Source organism: Colobus angolensis, unplaced genomic scaffold (genome assembly GCF_000951035.1).
Source record: "Colobus angolensis palliatus isolate OR3802 unplaced genomic scaffold, Cang.pa_1.0 Scaffold10, whole genome shotgun sequence".
Lineage (NCBI taxonomy): Eukaryota > Metazoa > Chordata > Mammalia > Primates > Cercopithecidae > Colobus > Colobus angolensis.
Window position 1 is genome coordinate 14,018,520 of NW_012110919.1, and position 23,457 is coordinate 14,041,976.

The 23,457-nt window shown below is 41.2% G+C and overlaps 1 protein-coding gene across 1 annotated transcript; it reads right to left on the reverse strand.

Annotated features, from left to right (window-relative positions):
• Positions 1–21,742: 21,742 nt before the first annotated feature.
• On the reverse strand, positions 21,743–22,603 carry LOC105506775 (60S ribosomal protein L7a-like). Its single transcript, XM_011935066.1, has 2 exons — positions 22,405–22,603; positions 21,743–22,230 (listed from the first exon to the last, which is right to left on the reverse strand). Exons 1-2 carry the CDS (start codon positions 22,420–22,422, stop codon positions 21,790–21,792), a joined length of 459 nt encoding a protein of 152 aa, XP_011790456.1. The 5' UTR covers positions 22,423–22,603; the 3' UTR covers positions 21,743–21,789.
• Positions 22,604–23,457: the final 854 nt, after the last annotated feature.

A 23,457-nucleotide genomic window follows, 5' to 3' on the forward strand; every position in this document is an offset into this window, starting at 1 on the left:
CTTATTCCACCCCAGCTTTTTGTTCTCTTAACCAACTGAGCTTAGCCAGAGGTGTGGCCCAGCTGATTGGTAGGGGCCATCCTGAGTTGGCTGCTGGTCAGATAGGAGAAGGTGAAAGTGGGCACAGATTGCTTGGCAATGGGTGCTATTAGCAGAGAATCTTAATGATGTTTGGCTCTGTCTTTCTGCAGGGACTATAAGTCAGATGATTAAATTAGTCCCCTGTGAAGGAGGCCTATAGTTTTGTGGAAAAAATTCAGTTCAGGGGCACACTGTAAAGCCCTCTTGGGTAAGTAAGCCACATGCTCCAAACAGTTTTATCAGTCATAAAGCTGGTGTGCTTATTTCTTTTTCTTTCCTTTCTTTTCTTTTCTTTTCATTTCTTTTCTTCTTTCTTTCCTTTTCTTTTTTGAGACAGGGTCTCATTTTGTTATCCAGGGTGGAGTGTAGTAGTGCAAACACGGCTGACTGCAGCCTTGACCTCTTGGGTCCAAGTGATCCTCCCACCTCAGCCCCACAAGTAGCTGGGACTACAAGCAAGCACCACCATGCCCAGCTAATTTTTGTATGTTTGTAGAGATGGGGTTTTGCCATGTTACCCAGGCTGGTCTCAAACCCCTGGGCTCAACTGATCCACCTGCCTCTGCCTTCCAAACTGCTGAGATTAGAGGCGTGAACCACCATGCCAGGTGTTTTGATTTCTACCATTCTGACTCCCATGTCTCTCTCAGGTGATCCAGAACTTGGGTGAGGAAGAGAATGATATAATGACATGATTTTTTAAAATGCTAAATTGTTTTGAATTGAGTGTATTGCCTGCTAGACTAGAAGGTCATTGAAAGCAGAGATCTTCTATCTGTTTCATCATTGCTTCCCCAGGGCCTATCATTGTGCCTAGCATATTATAGGCCATCAATAAATATTTGTAGTATGAACAAATAAATTTATCTTTTGATTATCACTTTTTAGTACAGTCCCTGACATAGAAGTAGGGCTTAGTAAATATTGGTTTGAATTGGAGCTGAGGTTTCCGGTGGGGGTGACATCAGGAGTCACATTCCAGTTCATTCTTCTTGATTCTTTGACCCAGCCCTCCCTATTCCTGGGTGAGTGCTAATAGCCCCTAAGCCCACCTGTACTTGTTCACGTTGCTTCTCTTTACCACCTCAGCACAGTGCATAAGGGGAGTGGGGAGTATAGTCAGTGGGAACCTATCAATTTCCTACTTGCATGCCTCATCTCCAGCCCTGTGGCAGAACATTTATTTTTTATTAAAAAAAGACAAAAGCTGGGATAAAAGAGGAAATGAGGGCATTTAATCATAATAGTAATATGACTTAGACTCTGTTCCACCTTCTCAGTAGCACAAATAACCTGTATGTAGGCTCTCCAGTCACCCTGTCCAGGCACCGGTCCACCTCCCAGATCCCTGGGCTCACTTTGGGCTGTGCCTTCTCCTGAACTCCACCTACATTCTTAATTAAGAACAGAACATTTTCTTCATTTCCACTACACAGAGGAGTGACATTATGTGCAGAACATCTGTAAATCTTAAGTGTGGGCCTCAGATAGTACCACTTTCCCACACATAAATCTTTGCATGAGCTTAAGTCAATTGATACTTGCCTTCATAGGTGACTCTGGGGTCAAGCACATGTCCTTTAGACTATAAGGTCAGGACCTTCTTTCCAATGGAAAAGAGTCCACAATTTCAGAGAGCTGAACAATGGCCCCAGGTCATGGCACTTGTCTGTCTTTTTCCTCCTGTAGTGCTCTGGCCTGGATGACTGGAAGTTCATTAAATCAGCTGGAGTCTCAGACTTTCAGTCTGAAGGTGTGGCACAATCACCTACTCAGGGCTAATGTTTCTCCTCAACATGTGCACTCCAGCCTACAATTTCCCTCTTCTGTGGGCAAGGAGATAACAGTGTCTTGGAGATCAGTCACTCCATCTTCACACAGCTCCTGTCAAATGATGCCCAACCATGTGCAGATGGCCAAAGCACACCTGGTGCTTCCATATGATAGAATGTAATGCAGCTATTGAAGATCGTATCTTAAAAATTATTTAACCATCTGGGAAAATGTTGATGATAGATTATTAAGTGAAGAAAAACAAATAATTACACTGTAATATAATATAGGTAGATAGATGATAGGTAGATAGATGACAAATGGGTCAAGCATGAAGGATGATGAGTGCCTGAAAACACTGAAGAGCTCTTCAAAACACTCAATCTCAAACCGAGGAACTATGTTTCCATAACTCTCTGTTTTGCCCTATGCTATATAGAAAGACAAGCAGAGTGTATTTCTAGGAGGAAACATTTACACCCATTATTCAAATGCAAAAATGTAGAAAATTCAGAGCATGGTGTAACACCAGAGTTCCCTTTCAGTCTGTTCACTGAGTCACCAGTGGTCACCGGGGGTCCTTCTTCTTCTGCTCTCTCTCCCTCTGTGCTTCCTCTCTATCTCTATGGTTTTCCCATCCCTTTACACATTTCTGCAGCATCTAAACATCACTCTGGCCTTAACAGAGCCTTGCAATTCTCAACAGAAGCAGGCTTAAGGCTTCTGGGGGTTACAAAGTGATGCCTTTTTTTTTCTAGACGGAGTCTGGCTCTGTCGCCCAGGCTGTAGTGCAGTGGTGCAATCTCAGCTCACTGCAAGCTCTGAGAGTGAGGCATTTTTGAGGTGAACTCCTCTTGCTAATATTTAGCTCATCACATATAATTTATGGGGTTATTTATAGTAATGAACACCCTATCGGGGTAAGAGGGACAGAAAACCCCATCGGGTTTCACTGGATTTGCCATATAGTTAGGCAGACATATCATGAACCATGTTGACCTAGAAGAGAAGATACTCAGTTTTTATGGAAAGCAGTAGAGTTACCCAGTCATAATCATGGCTAAACTTAAAAGCTGCTTATTTCTATGTTTTAAAGTGTATTTTTCTCTTAATCATCACTCTATATTCCTTAAAAAAAAAAAGGGTGACTACATCCACCATTTGCACTGCTTCTTGAGAAAGTTTGAAAAATAAACTCTAGTAAGTAAGCTGGAGCCATGGAATTTCTGATTGAGGTTGGAGTTACTGGAACCAAAAACAATGTGAAAGGCAAAGTCTAACAATAAAGACAGTGAGAACCAAATAGATCACAGCAAAGTGACCTCTCTAAGGTTAGATCAGAGGATGCGTGTTGCAGAACAAGGGGAATAAAATAGATAGCTATGATCGGGCTCGACTCTGGAGGTCTGAGGAAGCTTGATTTGATGCTGAAGCCCATTGGAAAGGCAAACCCTAGAGTTGAGGCTACAGGGCCTCCCCTCCTGCCCTCAGCTCTTATTCTACCCCAACTTCTGCTCCTGGCTCATCTCTCTCTCTCTCCTTCCCAGGTGGGGAGCTCAGCTGTTCTGAAAAACAAAATAGGAAGTCACTTGTATGCCCTGGAGCCCTGCTTTTGTAATTCTGATACAGGGCATTAGACCTAATTTAATTTGAAAATAATATAGTAAGATGAAAGGAAATCCCATTTGAGCTTCTCATTTTAAAAAGAGTTCAAAAAAAGATAAAGTGAGCCTGAGAACCTCAAAGAAGGCCCTCTGGTCAATAGAGGCAGACAGGCCAGATGTTTTTCCCATCTGTGTCTTGTCCCCTCTGACATGGGGCTAGATGAGGGAGACAGGCACACAACAGAAGAGCAGGCTAGCTTGCTAATACTGCCCTCTTCTTTAGCTCAGAGAAATGTCATAACATCTAAGGTCTTACTTTCCCTCTGGGTTTGAGGGGAAAATATAGTCCTCTTGAACTCATTTCATGGAAGGAACTTTGTTACTGTGCAAAATTTCACCAAAGATTAATTGAACTTGACATCCTGAATGTCTTTTTGCATAATGTACTAAGGTGGAGTTTTTTAAAAAAATGTCAGTATCTGATCCTTGGTGTGTGGTTTTTAGATGTCCAAAGTATTCCCACTTCTCAAATTCCCTTTAAGAAGCTGGAATGCAATGCATTTCTGGGTTTTCTTTATTTCGGTTGAATCCCCATCTTGCTATAGCAGTACTAAATATACTTCAAATCAACAATTCATCACAATAAAAAAAAAATTACTGAGTGATATCCAGGGTGGTTGGCCTCCGTTCAACACCAACCATTCTCTAGTTTACGGGAAATTAGGATCACAGGCCAGCTTTACATTAACTGGAAAGTGTACGCTACCATCTTGTGGACAAAATATCAATAACACTGAAATATACTCAAGGCAACTTACCATCTCTTTTGTATTACAGCAAACATTTATTTTGTCCTGGGTTCCCACATGCACTCATGGCGACCGTTCCATGCCATTCAGAACTTTGTCACTGAATTATCTTTGTTAACAAATTGGGTACAGTTCAACATGAAGAAAAGGGAGCTTACCGAGAAAACTGTGGAACCCAAATAGCAGAGACCTGGATCTTCATGTAACCTTAGCCTTTGATTCCTGCCTTTTCAGTTTTCACTGTTCTAAATGCAAAATGCAAGTGCTGATTCTGGTCATCTTATACCGAACACATGGGTTTTTGGTTGGTGTTGACAAGGTTAGATTTGTACAATATCCCGAGGAGTTGAATGTTATGATCCCAAGAGACATTAATTTATTAACCAGTTGTTCTTTAACTGATATAAAAATTCGTTACTCTTCTCCTGGATGGTTTTCACATGAACACACAGGTGCATATCTCACATGCTGTGGTACTAAACAATGGCATCAGAGGATGCAGAAGGATGATGGTGTCATCGTAGCTGCATGATGTAACATTATAGGATCACAGCATCTTAGGGCAGGCCAGGACCATCAAGTTCATTAAATTCAATTACATTTCTAATGTTTGAATCACTTGCATAATGTCCAGTTGCTTATTGAATCTCTTCTTTCAGAATATAAGAAAGTACTTGAAAAGGGAACCATGTAAAAGACAGGAAAACGGGCAATTTCTAGTCCAAATTTCTAAGGATGCTTTTTTTTTCACTAATAGAGATTATGACAATTAGTAACTAGAGAATCTCTAAGGAGGAATCTGTAAATAGCAGTCTCCTACCCTTGATGTTGTGGTTCTAGTCTATTTACAGTATGCCAAATAGCTTCTTGCCCACTGGAGCTCAGAACGCCTTCTAAAGTTAGAACTTTCCAGTGTTAAAAGTTTCTACTACAAGCTAAGGGTCTGTTCTATTCCCTCAATTCTTCCTTTAAGCCGTCATATCTAAGTCAGAAACATGTGCAAGTATGTGTGTTTGTGTGTTTGTCTCTATGTCCATATGCTTGTGTGTGTGTCTGTGTGTTCTTGGTATTTTTCTTACTTGTAGGAAAATGATGACCCTCTCCCACCTCCAATTTGGTACTAGTGGCAAAGCATCATTTAAGAGGGCCACACACACACATTTTTGCTTTGAGCAAAAAATATAACTGGTTTTACACAGTTTTCCTTCCTGTTAAAAAAGGAGTAATCTATATCTTCTCTACCTCCAACAGACATATTTTGACAATTATGATACCAGCATCTTTCATTAGCTCACTAATCTAAATATATGTTTCTATTACAACATTGCATACATAGCAGAGAGCTAATTTCAAAAGAAGTATGTTCACTTCCACTTAACTATTAATGATGAAGCACTGAGTTTTGCAAATAGGAAAGCCCTACAGCTACAATAAGATGATGACAATGATGACAATAACAGTAACAGAGACAATACAACACTTAGGCATTTGTTCCCAGTACTGGGTCTGAGGAGGACAGGTGAGAAATAGAAATATAACTGACCACACATGAGTGACTGGACCAGGGCTTCCAGACCAATTCCACTTGCTTTTGTATTTCAAGGTTCTTGACCCTCCTCTTTGGGGGTATATTTATGGGTTTTTTTTTTTTCATTATATCTTGTGGCAAATGTATAAATGTGGTCTCTGAAGAGAGGCCATTATTTTAAAAGGTCTGTGAAGCTTTAAAAAAGCTGTGACCCCACCCAAATCTCAATTGAATTGTATCTCCCAGAATTCCCATGTGTTGTGGGAGGGACCCAGGGAAAGGTAATTGAATCATGAGAGTCCGTCTTTCCTGTGCTATTATCGTGATAGTGAATAAGTCTCATGAGATCTGATGGGTTTATCAGGTGTTCCTACTTTTGCGTCTTCCTCATTTTCTCTTGCTGCTGCCATATAAGAAGTGCCTTTTGCCTCCTGCCGTGATTCTGAGACCTCCCCAGCCATGTAGAACTGTAAGTTCAATTAAACCTCTTTTTTCCCGTGCCAGGTATGTCTTTATCAGCAGCGTGAAAAAGGACTAATGCAAGCTGGATAGAAACTCTGCCTTGATTAGCTATGAAACCACCAGTGCCAAAGCACCTTAAAACCATTAAGAAAATTACCTAAATCCAATGAGGAGAAGGAACCTTTCATATCCCACTGTTTCCCACAATCTGGACACAGTATTTTCAGTTTACATACATTTTTATGTGAGTGATGGATTGTTGAATGCTAATACTAGCATTTTATCATAACATTATCAATATTCTGTTTTGAAGAAGACTTCATTGCATTCTTACAGTTTTAGGGTAATTTAAAATTATTATTGTCTCCAGATGAACTTATCTCCAAATGAATAGTGGAACTCAATGAGAAAATAAGGCTCAGTTTCTAGAACGTCTCTACACAGTCAACCTTTTAAGTACTTCTTTGTTCTATATTTGAGAAATATGGGCAATAGACATAAAAGATAATCTGAGAGTAAAGGCATTATATAAATTCCAAGAAAAGCTTAATAATAAGAGGAATGATATGATTTACTGAATTTCTATGACATACCAGGTAGTCTGCCAATACTTTTCTCTATCCTGTCTCCAGTCTTTACCGTAGCCTGACCATCACCATTTCAAGCTTGGTATGCTTAAGTGGCTCACCCAAGTCACACAGTTAGAAGTACTAGATTTGGAACTCAGAGTTTATACCCTGCTTATGCCATATTGTGGTCCGTATTTAAAGATTGTAGTGTGTCCTGGGTGAGTTTTGATAGGAGGACAAATTTATAAATTTTATAAAGCAAAATACCCACCTACAAGGTATCCAAATTAGTATTTTGGCTATTTAAGATTGTAACTTGGGAGAGAAGTTGAAGCTGGTGATACAAATTTTGTGGTCACCTGCATAGATGCCAGAGCTACAGATTAGAATGGAGATCATGGCGGGAAGACAGGAAGAATAGAACACAAACCAATGTTCTAAAGAATGCTAACAGGTAAGTGGGTGGAATAAAAGAATGAGCCTCTGATCCACAAGAAAGCCAAGAAACAAGATATGAGTAGTATCCTTGTCCACTACTTACAGATCAGGAACCTGCAATACAAAGACAGAAGTGACTTGTTCAAGGTCACACATCAAATCAGCATCCAACCTGAGACGATAAACCAGGGTCCATGTCCACCAACCCATTGTTTTTTGCCCCACAACTTTAAAATACAGCCCTTTTGTCTTTCCTAAGCCCATTATTTTCTCCCCAGCAGGTGAGAATAGACACATTCTGAAGATAGCACTCCAAACCAGCCTGGGCTTCCAACTCTGTTGATCCGACAGGTTCCTGGTTCCCTTCTGAAATGAGCCCAAGTTAAGTATTAGTGTACATGGAGGGCAGGAAGGTGGCGAGTGGGGAGAAGCAGGAGTAAGCATTAGTTTTCTCGTTTAATTAACTGCATCAACAGAACTAATGCCATAAGCAACTTACTAAAGGCCAGTGATACATCCCTTAGGAAATACTTGGGGCCCAATTTTTTGGCCCATTAGTGACCACAAGAACAGACTCATAAATCCAGGTCTGTCAGAGCCAGAAGAAAAATGTGTATAATTGGAAAAAGGTTGAAAACAATCCTTGATAATAAATCACACTTACTCAGCTCTTTTGTGCTTCCAATTCTACAGCTAGCATCACATTTCATAAGAGAGACATGGAGAAGAGGCAAACACTGAAAGGGAACCTTTACTTATTAGACACCAGAGGGAGGCCTCCGAGATCAGTGGAATCAGCTGTTTACATAGATTCCACTAACTCAAAGGGTATGTCATGCCAAGAGGAGGCTCTTGGCATGAGGAGGCTGCTAGCTTCTCTCATGGTCCAGAACAGGGCCCCACAGTTTGAACCTTATCTATAGGAAAGTTGGCAAAAGGAGCTTAACAAAATCTCTTGTAATTAGGCGTTCTGATAATCTTCTAAATTCCCTCGTGCAAAAGCCAGCTACCTACCTCATCTCCTTGGACCGCCTGGAGTTATAATCTTCTCTGACATTTATTGGATCTTCCTCCCTGGGAGATAGCTGCTCAGTAAAAGGAAGATGAAATGGAGCACCCCTGCTTACCAAGCGCATTTAACACACATTAGCGTCTTGTGTGGATAGAAACCAGCTGGAATAATTTTGTCAGGAAGTGCCAAGCTTTAGTCTGTTGCAGAGCTTGAAGTGGATTCTCCCTGCTTGCTGGGATGTGGCCTTTGGATGTTAGTTTATGCCACTGCCAGTGATGCGTGAATTCAGTCACTCAGTCTTCATCCACAAAGACATTGTGAGCCGCATACTTTTAAACTCAAGACTCCTAGTGGGGGGACAGGCACCGATGCAGCTTGACATCCCTGTGAACAGGTTCTCTTCATAATCCTCCACCTGTAGCTCAATTTATCTACTCATCTACCACGTACAGTAGTTTTGCCTGCCATTTCTCATGTGGACACATGTCCAACATGAGTTAGCAAGTCCATCTATGTGTGTGGTACAGTGCAGGCCAGGAAAAGACTTTGCTCCCAACATGCACATTTTCTAGAAGTGGCCTCTTCTCAATATTGTTGAAATCCTCTCTTCACCTCACATTTTTTGTGACCTATTAGGAAAGTAAAGGTCAGTGTGTTGATTACTCCACTGGAGCATTCAGTAGCCAGACCAAGAAGCAGTCTGTGGGCAATGGCTTCATGCAAGGGCACCCCCAATGTTAGAACGGGGGGTCATTTCTGGATGCTCGGAAACCCTTGGAATGTGATTTGAAGGTCGTTTTCATCTTTCTGAGTCCCTCGCTCTGCTTTTTTTTAAAACCTTGCTGAGAAGGGAAGCTTTGGGGAAGCAGGAGCCTGGCCTGTTCCGTTCATTCCTGTGTGTGCACATCACGTACATGCCTGAATAAATATTGTTGAATAAATGGATGAAGGAAACCAGAAATGCTGCTATTTGAAGATGAATTTCTATGGGTCATCAGAGCTTTCAGGCAAATATATCTGAGAAATAGGTCACAGTTTCCACTTTCTTAACTCATGATGCTGTGGATTTTCAAAGTTTTTTTCATCCTTTTGAACAAGGGAAACTTTAAAACAATTTTTTTATTTTAGGTTCAGGAATACATGTATGGGTTTATTATATGGGTAAATTGCATGTCACAGGCGTTTGGTGTACAGATTATTTCATCACCCAGGAAATGAACATATGTATTAGTATGTTCTCACGCTGCTATGAAGAAATATCTGAGGCTGGGTAATTTATAAGAAAAGTGGTTTAATTGACTCACAGTTCTGCATGGCTGAGGAGGACTCAGGAAACTTACAATCATGGGGGAAGGCACCTCTTCACAGGGCAGCAGGATAGAGAATGAGTGCTGAGTGAAGGGAGAAGCTCCTTATAAAACCACCAGATCTCCTGAGAACTGACTCACTATCACGAGAACAACATGGGGAAAACTGCCCCCATGATCTCCCACTGGGTCCCTCCTATGACATGGGGGAATTATGGGAACTACAATTCAAGATGAGATTTGGGTGGGGACTCAGCCAAACCATATCAGCATAGTATCTAACAGGTAGTTTTTTGATCCTCTCCCTCATCCATCCTCAAGTAGGCCCCCGTGTTGGTTGTTCCCTTCTTTGTGTCCATGTATTCTCATTGTTTAGCTCTCACTTATAAGTGAGAACATGGACTACTTGGTTTTTGGTTCCTGTGTTAGTTTGCTTAGCATAATGACATCCAGCTCCATCCATGTTGCTGTGAAGGCCCATGATCTTATTCTTATTATTTTGAGACAGAGTCTAACCCTGTCGCCCAGACTGGAGTGCAATGGTGTGATCTTGGCTCACTGCAACCTCCACCTCCTGGGTTCAAACAATTCTCCTGTCTCAGCCTCCTAAATAGCTGCGATTACAGGTGCTCACCACCATGCTCAGCTAAAAATAAAAACATTTTTATTTTTGCTAGAGATGGGGTTTCACCATGTTGGCCAGGCTTGTCTCGAACTCCTGACCTCCTGATTGCCTGCCTCGGCCTCCCAAAGTGCTGGGATTACAGGAGTGAGCCACCACGCCAGGCCAATACTATTACTTTTTATGGCCACAGAGTATTCCACAGTGTGTATATACTACATTTTCTTTATCCAGTCTGCTGTTGATGGGCATTTAGGTTGATTATATGTCTTTACTATTCTGAATAGTGCTGCAATGCGCATACATATGCATGTGTTTTTATGGTAGAATGATTTATATTCCTTTGGGTATCCACCCAATAATGGGATTGCTGGTTAGAATGGTAATTCTGCTTTAAGTTCTTCAAGTAATCACTACACTGCTTTCCACATTGACTGCCCTAATTTACTTTCCCACCAGCAGTGTATAAGCGTTCCAACAAGGGAAACTTTTAACAGTAACATGAATGTCTTAGTCTGTTCTCACACTGTTAATAAAGACACACCTGAGACTGGGTAATTTACAAAGGAAAAAGGTTTAATTGACTCATAGTTCCACATGGCTGGGAGGCCTCACAATCATGGTGGAAGGTGAATGAGGAGCAAAGTCATGCCTTACATGGTGGCAGGCAGGAGGACTTGTGTAGGGGAACTCCCATTTGTAAAACCATCAGGTCTCGTGAGACTTTTTCACTACCACAAGAAAAGCATGAAGGAAACTGTCCCCATGATTCAGTTACCTCCACCTGGCCCCACCCCGACACATGGGGATTACTACAATTCAAGGTGACATTTTGGTGGGGACACAGCCAGACCATATCAACAGATCACAGTCTTTTCATGAAGAATAAAGATAATGTGTGTTTATTTGGGAATGTGGTGTATACTCAATAGATATTATCTTTATTCTTCACAATAAGACTCTTCCTAAAGGGGCAAATAATAGAATAACAAGCTGACCTGACCAGTGAGGAACCTGAAACTTAGTGAAATTAGATAATTTGCCAGGTAACCCCATTAGCCAGTGGTAGGTTTTAATCCAGATTGTCTGAGAGCAAGCTTGTACTTGTCAGACACCAGGGGAAGGTCTCAGGGTAGAGGGAAATCAACTGTTTATTTGGATTCAACCAATTTAAATGCTGTTTAAGACTAAGGGTTCCCATTCCCTTTTTCAAAAATGGATGTTCTTTCTTCTACTAAGTGTAGTCCATGGCCAGCAACCTTCACATCAGAGAGCTTATTGGAAATGCAGAGTCTTGGACTTTAACTCAACCCTAATGAATCAGAATCTGCCTTTTAACAAGATCCCCACATGATTTGTATGTACATTAAAGGTTGAGAAGCACTGGTCTACACCACAACACACGCACACACAACAGCAGCAGCAAGTTCTGAGGGAAGAAGTAAGTACAGAGATAAAAATTTGGAGTGCAGTCTGTGCTCAAAGAAGGATGGCCTGCTCTGTAGCCACTGCATTGCTGAGAACTAAGAAGTGAGTAGATAATGGACACAGTGTGGAGTACCGGATCTTTTACTGGTGAGAGCAGCATTTCTACCTTAGCACAATAAACCCTTTGGTTCAACCAAAGGGGGTGTTTCTCAAGCATACATTTGGGGCTTAAGTTTCTATTGGGGTGGCCAGCTTGCCTCAGTTTACCCAGGACTTTCCTATAAGTCCTGCATCCTGAGAAAATCTTCTATTCTGAAAAAAACATGACTGTTGGTTATCCTAGCATCTATCTCTTCCTAAAGGGGCAAATAATAAAATTACCTTAGACTTAGATTCTGGAGATCTGAATTCAGCTTCCAGGATCATCACCTATTATTGCTGTTATCTTATGTGAGCCACTTAAACTTCTCTTTATTTTATCTGCATAATGAAGATAATACCAAGCTCCTTTGGTAGCTGAAGAATAAATTTAAAGCTATAGATATTAAGATCATCAAGACAGGGATGATTTACATTCTATCTTCGCCACCCTGAATGAAAGTTTGTGAATACACTTTGTGAACTATGACATAATCATGTATCCAAGATGTTGCCAGTGGTATAAGAATGTATCTCTCTTGAATACCTCTCTGTCAAATTCTATACAGTCTGTACTGCTCTGATGAATCCTAGTCTCCTCAGAGAAGTCTCCTAACTCATTCCAGCCATAGTGGCTTCTCTCACTTTTGAAGAATCACTTGAAGAGAATTGTTCAGCGTTACAAGTTTGTGTTTTGGCCAGGAGCGGTGGCTCATGCCTGTAATCTCATCTCAGCACTTTGGGAGGCTGAGGTAGGAGGATCACTTGAGCCCAGGAGTCTGAGACCAGCCTGGGCCACATAGTGCGATTTCGCCTCTATAAAAAAATACAAAATTTAGCCCAGCAAGGTGGCATATGCCTGTAGTCCCAGCTACTCGAAAGGTTGAGTTAGGAGAATCACCTGAGCCCACGAAGTTGAGGCTGCAGTGAGCCTGATGGCACCACCACTGCACTCCAGCCTGGGCATCAGAGTGAGAACCTATCTAAAAAAAAAAAAAAAAAAAAGAAACAAGAAAAGAGAAAAAAAAGTCTGTGTTCTGGAGACTTGGCTTCACCACTTAATATTCAAGTGACTTTGGACAAGTTACTTAACCTTTGTGAGGTTCAATTGCTTCAGTGGTAAAATGGGAGCAATTGTAATAGTACCTGTCTAATTTATAGTTGGGTATATGGAATGAGATAGTTAAATCTATGTGTACCATAAACTAAAGGCTTAGATATGTTAGTTGCTCTGCTCTGAAATATATTTAATGCTTACTTTCTTAGAATCCTAATTCTTACAGGACCTGCAATGTGGGGAAGGATCCTCTTGTAATACTAATCTTTTGTTTTTCAACTTTTTATGTGTTTACTTTGTCTATTCCTAGATTGGAAACACTTTCAGATTAACAATAATGATATTATCGGCCATGCAGTGGTTCATGCCTGTAATCTCAGCACTTTGGGAGGGTGAGACAGGTGGATTGCTTGAGGTCAGGAGTTCAAGACCAGCCTGGCCAACATGGCGAAAACCTGTCGTTCCTAAAAATAAAAATAAAAATATTAGCTGGGTGTGGTGGCAGGTGCCTGTAATCCCAGCTACTCCGGAGGCTGAGGCAGGAGAATCACTTGAATCTGGGAGCTGCAGTGAGCTGAGATCATGCTGCTGCACTCCAGCCTGTGTGACATAGCAAGACTCCATCCCAAAATATAATAATAATAATAATATCTAGACCACCTCCTCCAAGACCAGCAGCTGTAATAGCATTTTGAGCACTCGTTGTGTGCCAGGCATTATGAAAAGCAAATTGCCATCAGTGGGTGAGCACCTATTGTGAAGCAGATACTTTACTTAGGTGACCTCATTAACTCTTATGACATCCCCATGTGGTAGAAATTATTGGCCCCATTTTGCCGATGACTTTTGATGATATGGAAATTAAGTACCTTTCCTGTCAGCCACACAGCTGGGACTCAAACTAAAGACCATTTTATTCCAAAGTTCATGCCAGCCACACAACTGAGATTCAAACTAATGATTGATTCCAAAGCTCATGCCATTTCTGTGTTGCTTAGGTACTGGGATCCCCAGACCATCTAGTAGTTCTCCACAAACACATAATAAGGTAGTGCTTCTCAAATGTTAGTGTACATATGAATCACCTGGAGATCTTGATAAACTTCAGATGCTGGTTCAGTAAGTCTGGAATGGACCTGAGGTTCTGCCTTTTTAGCAAGTTTCCAGGTGGTACTGATGCTGTGGTCCAGGGACCACACTTTGAGTAGCAAGGCTGTATTATTTACTTTCCAATGGGTTGGTTAATAGGTGAAGTCTCTAGAATCTACATCTTCTGCAGTTCTTGGGGTGGGGTCAGCGGAAGGCATGAGAATGGCAGGAGGAGGAGATTTGGTGGAACTGAGTAAGTAACCAGTCATATTTAGAAATTGTTCTTAACTGGAGTGGTCATAATTTGGGACTACTTTTATCTATTTCTCTTAAATTCTGTGGCATTGGATATTCATCAGATTTCCCCAGTGATCATAATCACCTGGGGTACTTGTAAACCAGAACACTTCCAAGGACTGTCTCCCAGAATGAGGCCTAGCAGTTTGTAATTTTACAAATACTTCAGAAAAGCCTGAAAAACACTGAAGGTGCTATAGAAATTGCAAAGAGCGAGCAGTAAATGAGGGGTGATGTAATCAAAGAAGGCTTGGCTGGAGGGGGTGGGGAGGTTGTAGGGGGCATGGTTAGGGGATGGAGCTCAGTCCTGCAGAATTAGAGAGTTCTAAAAGGGTGAAAGATGGTGGGAAGAGCGCTGGGTGGTGGTGGGGCATATAAACAAGGGCATGAAGATTGGTTCTGCATTTTTTCAGATTCAATTTAAGGCCTACTGGATATTGTTTTAAATTCTGTATAAACGTCATCTATATGAGTACACTAAAAATATTATAACAAAAGATTTTTAGAATATTGGTTCTACACTCAAGTGACAACCAAGTCACATGCAACCAGAAGTTTGCATAGTATAATAAACCTAAAAAATTGCTGTGTTTCTAACTGCTGGATGAAAACATACATCAGAATGGCTAAAGTTAAAAAGCCCAATAATACAAGTGCTGGTGAAAACGCAAAACCCAATAGGAATTGTCACTCATTGGTATAAATTGGTACAACCACTTTGGACAATTCTTTTATGGTGCCTATCCATGTTGAAATATGTCTTCCCTATGACCCAAGAATTTTACTTCTAGATATAGATCAAACAGAAATCCCTACATTTCTAAGGACACCTAAAGTCTGAGCAAGAATTTCGCGGCAGCATTATGTATAATGGCACCAAGCTGAAAATAAATTAGATTTTCATCAATAGTAGAATAAAAATGTATTATTTCATCATAAGAATGTCCCATATTCTTATGATGAAATATTATACAGTTACTACTGTATATTAATCAATTATTGCAATCAATTACTGTATAATAATTAATTGCAAAAAGCAGATACAGAAAGTATGTTCAATATGTTTTATTTTATATGAAGTTGAAAAACAGATAAAACTAAACTATGGTGTTAGAAATCAAGATATGGTTATCTTTGGGGAATTGAAGGGGGCAAAAACCTAGGAGTGGCATGGTAGGGGGGCTTATGGAGTACTGATAATATTCTATTTCTTAACCTGGGTGGTGATTATATGAATATGTTCATTTTGTGATAATTTATTCATCAATACATTTAACAAATTTTTTTTCCATAAAAATATCCTATTTCAAGAAAACACACGGGCATGCACACATGTATGCACATGCACACATACAAACACACACACACACACACAAACACATGGCATTTTAAAAAGAAGGGAGAAGACCCCAGTCATAGATATTTCTAGGCTAGGTTTGCATTGGCTCTATTTCTGAAAACTCATCTCTGGGATAAAACATTCAACTGACATTCGGGGATTTCTTTCTTCCCCCAATCATGTGGTATAATGTTTGGCAAATGGAAATGACACTGGTTCTTCCCAAATCATGTATTTCTGTAAGAAACAGCCCATGGGCCACATTCATCTTCCCCTTGGAGAGGTGTTTAAGCATCACTCAACCCTGTGGGGTAGGGTTATTCTTGATTGGGAGAAACAGCCAACACTCATTACATTTGGCAACTTGCCCTAACCATTGAGTATTGTGGAGATTTCTCAACAAGGCATGGTCAATCTTGTGAATAACTTGGTGAACTTGGTGATCACATGTTTCCACTCTCCGTCTATTCACCACCTTCCCCTGATTATATACGTGCCTATTTGTTCTGGCTTTTGCAACCAACCTTGCAAAATCTACCTTCTACAGCTCCCAAGGCATGAGGGTTTGGGTTTTTTCTGATTACCCTGCTGGCTTAGTCCTGGCTTCATCTTCAAGCCAGAGGCCTGGGTGGTCTTTGAGAAACCAGAGGAAAGGTCATTAACGACAGATCATCTCCCAAAAGTGATCTTTTATGAAGCCTCAGGCTAAAATCTCTCTGGAGTCTTGTCTTCTCCTAGTTGGATGAGGATAGTATCACGTGAGCTTAGGCAAGAAGTTGGAGGAGCTCTGAAATGACGAAAATGCAAATACACATCTCAGAATAATCCAAAGCAAATAATTTATTTTAATAAGTTAGCCAAGGCCGGGTGCAGTGGCTCATGCCTGTAATCCCAGCACTTTGGGAAGCCGAGCAGGTGGATCACAAGGTCAGGAGATTGAGACCGTCCTGGCTAACACGGTGAAACCCTGTCTCTACTAAAAATACAAAAACAAAATTAGCCAGGTATTGTGGTAGGCACCTGTAGTCCCAGCTACTCGGGAGGCTGAGGCGGGAGAATTGGGTGAACCCAGGAGGCAGAGCGTGCAATGAGCTGAGATCGCGCTACTGCACTCCAGCCTGGGTAACAGAGCGAGACTCTGTCTCAAAAATAAAATAAAATAATCTAAAAAAAGTTAGCCAATAAATACTTAGTGAGGGATTAATATGCAAATGATATATGGTGAAAACATAAATTACAATAATGAGCCCACTGCCCATATGTCATTTACCTTACTTTTAGGATATCTGCCTTGTATATCAATTTTTAAAGTAGGACCTGAAAACTCACATCCTGCAGGACTAATATGGCCCATAGACAGGTTTGGTTTGGCTTGCACAATTGTTTTAAAACTCAGAAACTTTACACTAAAATCCATACTGAACAGCATCTCTTTAAAAACTGAAAGATATGGCAACATGTCAATGCATTAACAATTTATTGGAGCCACCATCTCCCATTGCCTTACACCAGAACTGTTTCACTCATGTATATTGCTTGTCTAATCCCTCTAGGAATTTGTGTTTTCTACCATTATAAAAGTGTCTGCCTTTGTAAACAGGTTGCATGAAAGGGGAATCATGATAATACCTGCTCCTAGGCTCTGCTGGTGGGATGGGCTTGGGCAGTTGTATTTTTTATGATGTTACCTCTCACTCCACCTCTCCACTTCTCACCCTGGGTTGACTTCACCAGAAATGGTGCCTGAATCAGAGGTGGCCCATCCTGAAACTTGCCAGGGACTTCTGGCCTGACAAGAAAGAGTGAACAAGGATAATCACATTCTTTGCTCAGAGCTTGGAATTAGAAAGCTGAGCAACTGTTTCCAGTTAGTGGCAGAGAAAATTGGAGACATTGCAAAATGCACTTAGCATCACAGCAAGTCAAAGCCCTATGCAAGCTGAGCTGGGTGGTAGAGAAAATCCTTGGAGAGGGGAAAATGGACTTCATGCACTGAAAGAGCAAGTGATGAGACACAAGGTTGCCTGAAAGGCTGAGAGCACAGCTTTGTCCCCTTGACTTCATTCTCAATTCTAGCTCTGTTGAAAACTGGTGGACTTGGTTTCCAATTCTTGGATGTACCTGACTTAGAAAAAAATTGTCCCAGTCGTCCTATATCCACCCTTCTTCTTAGGGAACTAATACTGTGAATTTCCTTAAAGGAACCATTCCAATATGAGAACTAAGATTATCTGAGAATGAATCCTATGCACAGGGGAAAGAAGACTTATACCCTAAATATTTTAGATGTTTCCTATTTCTCCAGAAATAGGAGAACACTTTACCAGGGGACACTGACAACAGGACAATGTTGATGGACATGAAGAAAGGCGACAGGAGAAAAAGAATATAAGAGATCTGGAAGCACAGCAGGACAGAGAGAATAACCTCTTTCATAGGGACCCAGGGGCATTGCTGGATGACATCCTATTGCCCCCACCACCGTAGCACCAACACTGGATATCGAGAAGGGTCAGAGGAAGAAGAGGTCACCATGGATTTGGAATTCTTCCCAAGGGGACCGGCCTTCAATGGGGCTTTGAAGCTTTTGTTTACATTTTAGAAGAGGGTGAGATGCAGCAAGAGCCTTCTAGTTGAAAGGAACCATGGGAACAAAGGCATAGGAAGGTGAATTCAGGGGCAGTATTATGTGCTGGGGGAGAGGGAGTGTGAGCAGACAAGCCTTACTGGATTGATCATTCACAGTGGAGAGGGCTGGAAAAACACTGTTGATAAGGCTGTCTGGAGCCAGCCTGTGGAAGGCCTTGGATTGCAGGACAAAGGGTTTGGACTTGATCCTGGAGGCAGTGGGAGCCAGAGAAGACTGGGGAAAAGGGTTTACTTGATGAAAGAGTTTCTCATTCACTAAAGAAAAGCACCAGCACAGCTCATTTTTCTCCTTAGAAAACAATCACAGAATTTAGCTTTAAATGCACCCCCAACTCAGGGAAAAGCATATACCAGTCCCTGCAAAGGCTCCCGGGGGGAGTTCATGAGTTCAGACTCAAAGCACAAGATATGTTTTACTTGGCATTTAAGCATATCTATGGGTGATGCATGTCCTCAAACGAGGACAGACTGATATGATTATACACTTTATATCAGCTGATGCTCAGTGGTGCCCTTTCTCTCCACTGTTCAGTCTCTGATCCCTCCACTTCTGGATATCCAGAGTAAAATGGTTATAAGACAGATTGTATACTTTCGTGGTGGCATCTATGTGGTGTAGATTCTCCAGATAAGGGCTTTGCAGGAATTGAACTACTGTTATCTCAAACTCTTGAGGTCTCACTTAGTCCTTAGCAGTGGTTGAAAACACCTAGCATCCTGTCCGGCAATGGGGTCTGGCACATGGCAGGAACTCAGTCAGAACTTGTTAGTAACAATGTTTATGATACACAGGGTTATAAACTGAAACTTCTGATGTATTTCTTCTTTCTTTCTCCCTTCCTTCTTGCTCACTTCCCACTTCATTTCTCTTTTCTTTCAGCTTTTCTTTTCAGCTCATTCTTGTTTCTTCCCCCTCCGTTCCCTCTTTTCTTTTTACTTTCTATCTCCTTGTAACTTTCCTTTTCCCTACAGGAACTGGGAAAGACAAGGGTGTGTGGGCGGTCATGGCTCCCCTCCAAGGAAAGTGTGAGGCTTTGGGCAAAATAGATCTCTCATTTCTTCCAAACATAGGTCTAATCTGAACTGTCTCCAGGCTCTAGTCTCCAATCCAACTTCAGTGGTTTTAGTTGGACTCCATGAGAAGGGACCCCAGGGATGCTGTGTCTTTAGTCTTGTCTTGGAGAAGCCCAGCTTTCCATGTGTCTACTTGTCTCGCAGACTGGGGCACCCACGTTCCCTTTCCTCAATTCACTAGCACCTCAGAGAGACTCTTCAGAGTGAAATGCCTGGCTGAAGAGAAGCAGGACTTCATTAAGAGTTTGATTTATCCCCAAACGATCTATTGTTACGCATCAAACATGTTTTCCCTACAAACTAGTTGGCAGAGAGCACACAGATAAATTACTACAAGATGTAACCAGACAAGCTGTTCAAAAGGGAAATGGTTCTCTGTGTGTGGAGCTCAGGAGAGCACATCTATAAACATGTGTTGGGAAATCAATTTGGTATAAGTTTGCAAAAGAAGTGCACTGCTGTCCCCAAACTACCAGCTTGCTGTGCTCTCTGACTGTTCCTTTGAGATCATAGTCCATTGTCACAGTGGTAAGGAAAGGGAGAGGTACAACCTACTCTGAAGTGTCTTCAAGGGGGAAGGAATACCAGGTTTTCCATAGGCAGTTGCAAATTCTCTCCCTAGGCACAAGTCAATTTGTCCAATTCATTCTCTGGAGACAATAGGTTAGAGTAATTCTACCAGCATATAACAACATTTAGTTGACGTTATGGTAATTTCAAAAGAATTATAGTAATATAGTGCTACAGCACAGTACTATGTAGTGTGATGTGGAAGAAAACCCCCTTGGTGTGGCTTCAGAGACAGAAGTGTGTAAATCCCTTCCTGACCATGTGCAACTTGCTAGTTCGGTGAACCTTTGAAAATTTCTTCACTTTTCTGAGATTTTTGTCCTTTTTCTATAAAGCAGTTAAGTGTATACAGGTTGAATATCCCTAACCCCGAAATCCAAAATCTGAAATTTTCCGAAATATGAAACTTTTAGAGCACAAACATTTCACCACAAGTGGAAAATTCCATGCGTAAGTACTAAAACAAACTTCAGTTCATGTACAAAATTATTAAGAAATACTGTATAAATTACCTGCAGGATAGTTGTATAAGGTCTGTGTGAAACATAAATGAATTTTGTGTTTAGAGTTGGATCCCATTCCAAGATATCTCATTATGTATATGCAAATATTCCAAAATCTGGAAAAAAGTGGAAATCTGAACGATCTTTAGTCTCAACATTTCAGATAAGGGATACTCAACCTGTACTACTTGCTTTGACAAGACTTGCAAGAATTACAGAACACATGCAACCTGTCCTATAACTGCACTGTGGCCAATAAATTAAAAGAGATTACATTAATTCTTTAGTTCCTTCCTCACAAGAGCTACATTTCAAGTGCTCAAGAGTCACATGGGGCTGTGGCTACTGTAGTGGGTAGCACAAATATACAATATTTCCATTATTACATAAAGTTCTATTCAACAGTGTTGTCCTAGAACATGCCAGACACGACGTTAGGTAATTTACACATAATTTTCTCTTGCTTCAAAGTTTTCAGACACCTTGGTACATACAGCTTAATTAAAAGTCCATCCATCCAGCAAATCTGGAGTGCCCTTTGATAGAGCCTGTGGGACAAAACTGTCCGAGACTGACTCTACATAGTATTCTAAGCTGGCACAAGTCTACAAGGCATAGTGATTGCTGAAAAATTGGAGAAGGTCGAAAATAGAGGACTTCTGGGCCTTTACCAAATGCATATATATGAGAGACTTTGGCTCCAACCACAAAACATGTCTCAGTAGAGATGACAATGAGAATAGAAACAAAGTGGAATCAGCAAAGGAAAAAATAACTGTGTAGGAATAGCCAGCAAATACTCTTGCTTTTAAACATAGTGAGGACAGCCTAAGAAACCTTCTCATGATTCATATAACAGTCTTGGAAAAATCCCAGGGTAGATAAAAGCTACCCCAAGATATGTAGCTGAAGCTTAGGAAACTTTCTCAAGGTCAAAGCAGAGTTATTCCAAATTTGCTCTCATTTCATTGAAGACCATCTTGACTCTTTGGGGTGAGTCCAACACATCTATGCTGCAGCTGATCAGATTGTAGCCTGCTGAGAAGGACCTCTTGATCTTCAGAGCACATTTCCTGGCAGGAAAAATAAGGCAAGCACAAGGTAAGGTTGCCTTCCACAAGCAAAAGTGAAAAGAACAAAAACAATAGCTACATTTGTTAAGTGCTTATTGGGTACCTACCCTGTTCTATTAATATTACACTGGTCATCTGATTTAATCTTCACCATAACCTTATGAAGAACTATTAATAGCCCCATTTTATAGAGGAATAATTGAGGCAATAAATGTTTAAGAACAATCCAAAGTCACACGCTAGTAAATGGTGGAGCCAGGACTTGACCCTGTGTAGTACAGCAAGAGTTCACATTCTTCTTTTTTTTTTTTTACAGAAAATTTGTATTTTAATTATTTTTATGTATGGAAAACTCAACAGTGTACATTTAACCCAGTTTAGTGGCAAGTTCTTTAGCCTTTGCCTTCTCGAGCTTGGCGATACGAGCCACAGACTTGGGACCCAGGACATTGCCGCCCCAGTGACAGCGGATCTCATCGTATCTGTTGTTGTAATTGGTCCTGATAGCTTCCACCAGCTTAGCCAAAGCGCCTTCCTCTTCCGAGTTCACTTGTGTAAAGGCGGCAGTGGTGCAGGTCTTCCTGTGGACTAGACGTCCCAGTCTTGCCTTCCCCTTGATAATGCAGTAAGGAACCCCCATTTTACGACACAGGGCAGGCAAGAAGACAACCAGCTCGATGGGATCCACATCATGTGCAATCACTACCAGCTGAGCTTTCTTGTTCTCCACCAAGGTGGTGATGGTGTTAACTCCTGCTCGAAGGACAGGTGGTGTCTTAGTGGGGACGTCCCCTTTGCCAGCAGCTTTCTTCTCGGCCCCAGCCAACAGCCTCTGCCTCTCTCTTGTTTCGTCTCTGGCCTGTACTTGTGGACCAGCTTAAGCAGCTGAGTAGCTGTTTGGCAGTCCAGGGCCTGGGTGAACTGGTTAATGGCAGAAGGCACTTTCAGCCGCTTATAGAGGATGGCTCTCTGCCGCTGCAACCTGATAGAGCGGGGCCATTTCACAAAGCGGGTGAGGTCTCTTTTGGGCTGGATGTCCTGTCCAATGCCAAAATTCTTAGGTCTTTTCTCAAACAGGGGATTCACCACTTTCTTGGCCTCCTGCTTTTTCACGACAGCAGGGGCCGGAGCCACCTTCTTTCCCTTGGCCTTCTTTCCTTTCGGCATCTTGGGCGGCAGGAGGAGAGAGAGCGAGTTCACATTCTTAACCACTGTGTCTGTTAGTGTAAGTGATCTCTCTGGCTTTCTCATGTAAGTTTCTAAAAATAATGAATTCTTATACAATCTTTAGGGTTTTCCTTCTGCAGCTTTTCTGGTCACTGTAGAAAACAGCCATATGCATTACATAAAATTTTACCATTAAAAATAAAGATATAAATACCGCTTTTTTGACAATGCATCTTATAGATCGCATATAAGCAAGCACTTCATGAATAAATGAAAAATGCAAATAAGACAGTGAGATTGTTATATCTTTGAAGGTGTGGGATCATTTTGTCTTGAATGTTTGAGTAAAGAAAGTGTCAAATGAAAATGGGCACTTAGATGGGGAGGTGGTCCCTAAACTAAGATTTGTAGATCTGCTGCCTATTTTTGTAAATAAAGTTTTACTGGAACACAGCCACATGATTTATAAGTTGTCTATGTTTGGTTTTGCACTACAATGATACAGTCGAGTAATTGTGACAAACTGCAAGACCCACAAAGCCTAAAATATTTACCATCTGACCCTTTACAGAAAAAGTTTGCTTACCCCTGACTTAGATGACAGTGACAAAATTATGTTCTGATAGTGTATCTTAACTTATGTCTGTCATTTTCAGTTGGTTGAAAATGTAGAATTTCAATGGTACGATATCAATGAAATTTGACATTATTTAATTTTACATAACCCAAAACTGCAAATAAGAGGCGCTTACAGGTCAAATGGCAAACATTTATATTAAAGCCTTGTTGCAGTTCTGAATTTGAGAGCCAAAGGCCATCCTAAATAAGATAGAATGAGAAGCTGCTCCATGATCCTCCAACCTCAGGT